At 32.0% G+C, this 8563-nt stretch overlaps 1 protein-coding gene across 1 annotated transcript; it reads left to right on the top strand.

The window, feature by feature from the left end:
• Nucleotides 1–226: 226 nt before the first annotated feature.
• Nucleotides 227–8126, top strand: LOC104094381 (wax ester synthase/diacylglycerol acyltransferase 11-like). The gene is made up of 8 exons (XM_009600305.4): nt 227–608; nt 2557–2920; nt 4403–4650; nt 5325–5391; nt 5496–5605; nt 6272–6490; nt 7197–7334; nt 7727–8126. Exons 1-8 carry the CDS (start codon nt 348–350, stop codon nt 7913–7915), a joined length of 1596 nt encoding a protein of 531 aa, XP_009598600.1. The 5' UTR covers nt 227–347; the 3' UTR covers nt 7916–8126.
• Nucleotides 8127–8563: the final 437 nt, after the last annotated feature.

Genomic DNA, 8563 nt, shown 5'->3' with positions numbered 1-8563 from the left:
TTTTCATTCTTTTCTTAAACTCCGTGCCCAGTCAAATGGGTTCACATAAATTTAAACGGAGGGAGTATTTGTTACTATCCCAGTATAATAAGAGTAGATATAAAATTCAAATAACCATTTTAAATTTGTACACAATTAAACTGTCATACGTAATGTGATGGACAGAGTAATATTTTAATCTCAATGCATCTTTCAAAATGCAAGAAGAATGACAAGTTTGGTAGAACGAATTCTCTCAATCTTCTATATATGCAAAACAAACACCTACTATAAAACAATTCCTTTTCTTTAGTATTTGAAATTATATATTCATTGCCTTCCCTTTGGCATAAAATTAAAGCTGAAAAATGATGGAGTCCTCCACTGAACTCAAATGTAGAAAACCATTTCTGAAACCAATCGAAACAAAGAGAAAAACAATAGAAGAGTTGGAAATGGAAGTTGAAGAAGAAGAACCATTGAGTCCCACAGCAAAAATGTTCTTAGATCCTATATTAAATATTCATGTAATGGCCATTATGTTTTGCAAAACTAGGATTTCTCCACAGCCTACTAAAGACAAGTTGGTTCATACTTTGCTTAAGCATCCACGTTTCACTAGCGTCCTGGTATGTTTTCATTAGAGGCGGATTCAGAATTTATTGTTAATGAGTTTTATAAGTTTGTGCATATGCATATTTTGTTTTTTGCATATATACTTGTGAAGTGAGTCGAATGCAATGGATTCAGTAGAATCTATTCAAGCTTCTCTTAATTCCAACTCTAGTTTCTATAATTTCTATACTGGTTTTGTTCGTGTAAACTTTTCAAAAAAGAACTTAACTTCTATATATGCAATAATAGTACTGTCAAAGATAACTAGAGATTCTCTAAAATAAGTGGAATTAGTGACCTAGAAAATGAAACACAACATATTATAATACATTGATAATATATAAACTTTTTATGTTATTAGTATATATAAGTTAAGACTTTCTAAAAAAGATGGTAAATTTTGATGCTGTTGTTTTTGGTACCCATGTTCAAATTAAAGAATATTTTTGGTTAAAAATTGTCTTTGTAAGTAAGGCAGAACTAAAGGATTAGGTACCGGTAGGGGTGTACAAAGAAAACCGATAACCGCACCAAACTGATAATTCGAGTCAAACTGAAAAAAAAATCCGATGTGGTTTGGTATTGAAAAATAAAACCCGATCATAATTGGTTTGGTTTGGTTTTAACTAAAAAAAGTCAAACCGAAACCAAACCAACCCGATAGTACATTTATATAATTTTTAAAAATATTTTATACATATAAATATTTATTGTAATATAATTTATAAATATTTCTTAAATATTTTCAAAGTTTTATCTTTTAATGTATTATTTCAAGTTTAGACTTAACATTCTTGAAAGGTAAATAAATTTTAAAGCTCATAAATGTAGTAACTCAAACAAAGTTCAAATCAATACTAATGTTAACAAAAGAAATTTAATTCAATACTAGGAATGACGATAGTGTTGGATAATTATTTTAGTTTTACATTGGTTTATAATGAAAATGCATAACTTAGTTTATCTTTTTATTTAGTGCTTAGTTATGTAATTAATATTAGTACTTATTAGCGATACTTATTTTAGCATGACCTATATAGTATTTTTAGATTATGTTAATTTTTATTATGACTTATTAATTAGCAATATTTATTTTATGTAATTTTATTAGTTTATCTTTATTATTGAATATTTTAGTATAATGCTATGACTTATCTCATATTATTGTGTTAATTTCTTGAAAAATATATTATATAGTTGTATTTTACTTGGACTTAAGAAATATTTGGAGCACAAGTTATATATTTTATGTTATGAAGACTTTACTGGAAAAAAACCCGAAAAATCGAGAAAAACCGAGATTGAAAACCCCGACTTTGTTGGTTTGGTTTGGTTTGGTTTATAAATTTAAAAACCCGACACTATTGGTTTGGTATGATAATTGAAAAATCTGAATCAACCCGACCTATGTACACCCCTAGGTACGGGTTTAGACGAACCCAATATGTTTTACTTAGATCTTGTACTTGTATTAGATAATTCATTAAATATATATAAATATTTAATTGTTAACCTAATAACTAAGACGAGCTATGAATTCGGCGACAAATTTAGAACCCGTTAATTTCAAATTTTTGCTCTCCTTATGTTTGAAAGACTAAAAAAAAAGTGCAATCAACCACCTTAAATTAAACCTAAAACACAACTTTTGCCCGAGTGCTCTTTGCATGTACTTATTTCATTACGTCTCTCTTCTCTGTTTTTTCTCCATATTCTGCACGTAAACTAAATACGTATACCTCAAGATTCATGCATCTTACACTACCAAAAAAAACAGGAATATACTAATCTGTCGTTATAAAATTGCTCGTAGGTAACATAATTTCTTGATAATACGTTGTTAAATAGGATTAGCATGATTTTTTCTGTTTTGCTACGAATTTGTCTGTTTCTAATTCCTGTTTTTTTTAGTAGTGAATAGTGATACATGCTAAACAAATTATTGAGAAATATTAATTACAGGTGGTGGATGAAGAAAATGGAGGAGAAATGAAATGGGTACAAACAAAAGTTGATTTAAACCAACATATTATAATACCAGAAATTGACGAAAGTAAGCTGGAATTATCACCAGAAAAATACGTAGAAGATTATGTTCACAACCTTACTAAAACAAGTCTTGACAAATCAAAACCTCTTTGGGAATTTCATCTTTTGAATATTAGAACTCGTGATGCTGAAGCTGTGAGCTTATTTCGTGCACACCATTCTCTTGGCGATGGCACCTCTTTAATTTCTCTATTATTAGCTTGTACTCGTCAAACTGCTGATGAACTCAAGCTTCCTACTATTCCTACCAAGAAAAGAAGGCCTACTTATGACTCAGGTTTGATTTCTTTTAGTTTTTAGCTCTCTTTTTAATTTTTATTTTAAGTACAAAGACATAAAGGGCAACCTGTTGCATAAAGTATTTGTCTTCATGCACGGTCCAGGGAAGGGCCGGCGCACTGTGTGTGTGATGTAGACAACCTTATTTTTGTCTTAATTAAAAAAAAAGGAATCATCTTGTCTTGGTTCGGTTTAAATATTTGAAAAACTACATGCAGTGACGGATCCAGCATTTTAAGGTAATGGATGCTCACTATTAATTAGTGCTAGCAAATGATGGGAGGAGTCGGATTGATATGGACGGATTGAATATGTTTTAGACAATACGAAATTTTTTTTCGAATCACTCATATTTAATACGGATAAAACATATATTGATTGACGAAAAATATAAATATCCATATTTTCTTGAATATTATCATTATTGTGAGGATTCCAAACAATAATATGGGCCGTCAAATTTGGTGGTGGTAAACTGAATATTTTTTTTTGGTGCCACGATTAACTAAATGAATTGAAAAATGAAAAAATGAGAAAGTTAAGAACAAAAGGGAAAGCCATGTAAAAGGGAGATGAAAAAGAAAGTCAAAGAGTGCACTACGTAAGAATCGAACTCCGAATCATGTAGAGTGCATACTTAGATTTCATTAACCAGTAGCACCCACCAGTCTGTTTGAGTGATGGGTGCTCACCTAAATATATATCCATTTCATGCGAAATTATCTATAAAATTATATGTTCAATACCATGGGAAATGGGTGCTTGAGCACCACAATTCTCTATATGGATCCGCCCATGGCTACATGCCTTGAGTTCGTATATAGATAGAACAAAAAATTAAGAACTTCGAGCCAATAAAGACTGAGAAGATTGACTCAACGATCAATTTTATTCTGAGTTTCATTGTAGAATTCAGACCTAACCATGAAGTTATGGACTCAACGAACTTGAGAATGCAACAAATTCTATTAAAAAGGACTTTGGTTAATAAAATCCAATAAGTTTATCATTTTCTTATTCATTTTGTTTTATATGATTGTATTTGACTAAGCATGATATTTAAAAAAAAATGAAAGACTTTTGACGCATACCAAATCATTAGAACTTATGGTCTTACACATGTCATGATATTTTTATTGTTATATAAAATACCTCAATGAAATAAAATTAAGGAAAAGTTTAAAGTCAAAGAATTTTTAAATATGGAATAATATTATCCTTTTTAGAACAGATTAAAGAGAAAGAGTGTCATCGTAAAAAATAAAACATAGGGAGTACTACTTTTTACATACTCTAACTACTCATATAAGTAGCTAGCTTTAAGATGTTCATAATAACAACACATATTTATTACATAAATGGTATATGGTATAGGAGATTAGGAGTAGATCAAATATAGGAAACCAAAGTTTGCTTAAACTTTTAAATGAGACGGTCACACGTATCAAAAGAACTAACTAACTAATTAATCCTTTTGCAGGTAAAGCAAATGTGCAGGGAGGATTATTAGGGTTGTGGGGGTATGTGTTAGCAGTTTGGATTTTCATAAGAATGATTGGGAATACAATAGTGGACGTTTTCATGGTCATAGCCACACTTGTATTCTTGAAAGATACAGAAACCCCTATCAACAGTTTGGCTGCAGATTCCAAGTCTAAAATTAGACGAATAGTTCATCGGACAATCAGTTTGGATGATATGAAGCTGGTCAAAAATGCTTTGAACATGGCAAGTTAATTACTCTCTCCCCCCCCTCCCCCCCCCCCACAACTGATGCCAAGAATAGAAAAGGAAGAGCATATATTAGTATTTGAAGTCATAGTCACCGTTTGTTCATATTTTTTCCCTTTTTTTCAAAAATGTATTTGTCCAGGAAATTTTGCAAGTTTTTAAAAAATTTTCGAAAATGAGTTTTTCAAAAACAAAAGGTGGTTTTGATCACATTTTCAAAATTTTCAGAAAAACTTTTTTCCTCACTCACAAAATTATAATAGTTTTTTTTAAAGTAAAATGCATGTCCAAACATAATTTTGAATTCTAAATATAATTTTTCAACCTAACTCTTAATTAATACTACTCTTTTTTATCAAAAATTATAATTTTTATGCCCAAACGCCAACTAAAATTCAGAACTCATAGCTTGTCTTTCGAGGTCCCGCTTGAAAGATAGTTGCGAGAACCTATCTGGATTGAGAAGTCCTCTTATATTGGCCCGAGCTTAGTTTCGTTTTCCTATACTTGTGAGTTCATGCAATAGGAGAAATAAATTTTTCATCATGCAATAGAAATGAGTTCAATTATTACTATCTTTTTTCCTTAGCTCCTGCTCCTGAAATTTTTTAAGAATTTTTCAGTGAAATTTAAATGACATTGTGTTCTCTCTCTATATATATACTCCACAGACTGTAAATGATGTTGCCTTGGGAATTACTCAAGCTGGTTTATCTAAGTATCTCAACAGGAGATATGGTAAGAGAAAAATTTACAAATTTTACATTATTTATACTTAAAAAAAACTAGTAAAATATATGAGATATTCATTCCTTTATCACTGATTCAAATAATATTTGCAGCTGTTGGAAAGGAAGACAAGGGGGACACTGAGGAAAACAACAATCTTCCCCTTGGTATTCGACTTCGATCTTGTCTTATGATAAATTTAAGATCAACACCAGGAATTCAGGTATTATTAATTTTTATTTATATAATTATCGTAAACTTATACCTGATAATTTACACCCTTTTTAGCCCATTATTGAATAATTGTAATTTTATCTTTTTTGAAGGCAATTTAAAAAATATTACTCCTTATGTTTTAGTTTATGTTACACTCTTTTATTTTAGTCCCATTTGAAAGTATACCACCTTTCTATATTTATATATATGTAAAAATTATTTAACTTTAAGCTTTTCATTTTACTCTTAATGCCATATGATTTTACATCCAGGTAAATGTCATGTTTGTTTAAGATCACATATTTCAAAGAAGAATTAACCTAAATAGCCGCACACCCAACTGCTTAAACTAAAAATAGCCGACAGATGTATAATATATGTATAGTTCATGTATAATATATGTATAACTATGTATAATTATTGTATAATATATGTATACCGACTAGGAAAAGTAAACAGTGAATTCAACCGGCTATTTGTATAAAGATCCCTATTCAGAATGCTAAACTTTATTTTCTTAAACTCCGTACCTGATCAAACAGATTGGTATAAAATGAGATGAAGGTAGTACCATCTAATACTAACTACTTAAACTAAAGTAGTAAAGTTTCATTAGCTAGTATTACATTCAAGAATACAGAAAATTAACCTTATGATATGTTTGAAAGTACAGGATTTAGCTGATATGATGGAGAAGGGTAGCAAAGGGAAGTGGGGAGGTTGGGGAAATTGGTTTGGTTGTGCTCTTTTACCCTTTAAGATTGCACTACGTGATGACCCTTTAGATTATGTTAAAGAAGCTAAGGCAACCATTGATCGAAAGAAGAACTCATTTGAAGCTTTGTACACTTTGGTCATGGCAGAATTACTCAGCAAGATATATGGCATCAAGGTATGTATATATGCAACTTCACAATTATTGCACTATCTGATTGGCGTAATAGACACCTCTACTAGTAAAAAAAAGGCAGTCCAGTGTACTAAATTCCCGCTATGCGCGAGGTTCTGGGAAGGGCCGGACCATAAGGGCCTACTTGTACAACTTCAAAATTATGGTACGCATATGCAACTTTGAAATAGTAAGGGGGGCCTTGAAGGAAACAATAAAATTATTTATGTGTGATCAATAGATCACGGGTTCGAACCGTGAAATCAGCCACTGATACTTGTATTAGGGTAGGTTGCCCCCTTTGGATACGGCCGGAGGCGGGGCTAGGATTTCGGCCTTATGGATTCTGGATTTTAGAACGACAACTGGGTTCTACATTTAATATTTGTACATATTTAATAAATTTTTCAACACAAAATATATTGTTTGAGCAAAAGCTATTGGGTCCAGCCGAACCCGTAGCTTCACTTTTGCCTCCGCCCCTGAATACGGCCATTCTCCGAACCCTGCGTAGACGTCGGATGCTTCGTGCATTGGGCTACTCTTTGTGTTTTAACAACTATAAATGTCTGTATGAAACCCCGTGAAGTAGGGGTATCAGAATATCAAAACGAGACAAGTAGAGATGTTTATTAGGCTATTCTTTCTATTTTTTCTTTTTGAAACTTTGAACCTCACGATGTGATGAATGTTGATCTTCGATTGATAGGCAGTGAGTGGTATGACTCAAAGAGTATTTTCAAGTGCAACAATTTGCTTCACCAACTTGGTTGGACCTCAGGAGGAAATTGAGTTTTGTGGCCATCCCTTAGCTTATTTTGCTCCAACTTCTTATGGCCAACCAAATGTAAGCATTGCATTATTCCTTCTGCATTTGGCTGATTTCTTTTTTCGTCATATAAATTAGTTGAATCTTGAATAGGAAACTTGATTATAATTTTTCTTTTTTCCCACACGTGAAAATTCATACTAATGTCACGTGAAAATTCACACTATTGTTGAAATATTGAAAATCAATGTTGGGATACCATAGAGCAACGATAAAATTGTCTCTACGTGACCTATAGATCACGGGTTCGAGCCGTTGAAGAAGCCACTAATGCTTGCATTAAGATAGGCTGTCTACATCACACCGCTTAGAGTGCGGCCCTTCCCCGGATCTTGGGTGAATGCAGAATGCATTGTGCACCGAGCTGTGCTTTTTTCTAATGTTGGGATACCATTCTTTTTCAATTGTAGGCATTGACGATCAATTTCCAAAGCTATATCAACAAGATGACTATCGTCCTGTCAATTGATGAAAGTGCTATTCCTGATCCACAACAGCTACTTGATGATTTTGAAGATTCTATGAAGCTAATAAAAGATGCTGTCATCGAAAGAGGACTGGTCAAGAATAGAAATGATCAAGATATTACACCTATATGAGCATTTATACTGGAAAAGACCTACTAATGGCTTAATATATATTATATATATTCAGCACTTCTTGTGTTGTAACTAATTCAGTTTACTGCCCTTCATCTTTATTATCATGAACATATGTATTTTACATTGATATTCTGTCAGTACTCATAATATTGAAACTATTTGATGTAACCGCAAACTAGTGTACGTTTGGGTTTGGCCAGTAGAAAAGACAACAAAGTATGCAATGTTGTAGAAAAAATAAAACGGCAATAGGTTACAAAATGTTTTTCATAATTAATTGAGAAGATAGATTGTTTAGTCCATAAAGATGCTAAATATATTTCCAGCTCTTCTTTAAAACGATAACGGCAAAGCAAAAGGATGATCTTTTTACCCAGTTGGGTGGCAAAGAGGAGTTTAAATAGCACAGGCTAGCCAGTTTTTAAACTGGTAATTGAAAATAGTCAGCGCTTGCAAAGTCATTGAAAAATAATCACTATTTTATTGAAACACAGAAAGTTTCAGCATAATATGCTGGATTATGGAGCCCACGCGCATAAATTTCCAGCATATTATATTGGAACTCCAGCACACGGAAAGTTCCAGCATAATAAGCTGGACATTGGAGTTCTTGCATATGAACTTCCAGCATATTATATGTTAGAA

Source organism: Nicotiana tomentosiformis, chromosome 5, assembly GCF_000390325.3.
Source record: "Nicotiana tomentosiformis chromosome 5, ASM39032v3, whole genome shotgun sequence".
NCBI classification, from domain to species: Eukaryota; Viridiplantae; Streptophyta; class Magnoliopsida; order Solanales; family Solanaceae; genus Nicotiana; species Nicotiana tomentosiformis.
The sequence above is the reverse complement of the archived record's forward strand: the minus strand, read 5'-3'. Positions and strand labels throughout refer to the sequence as shown.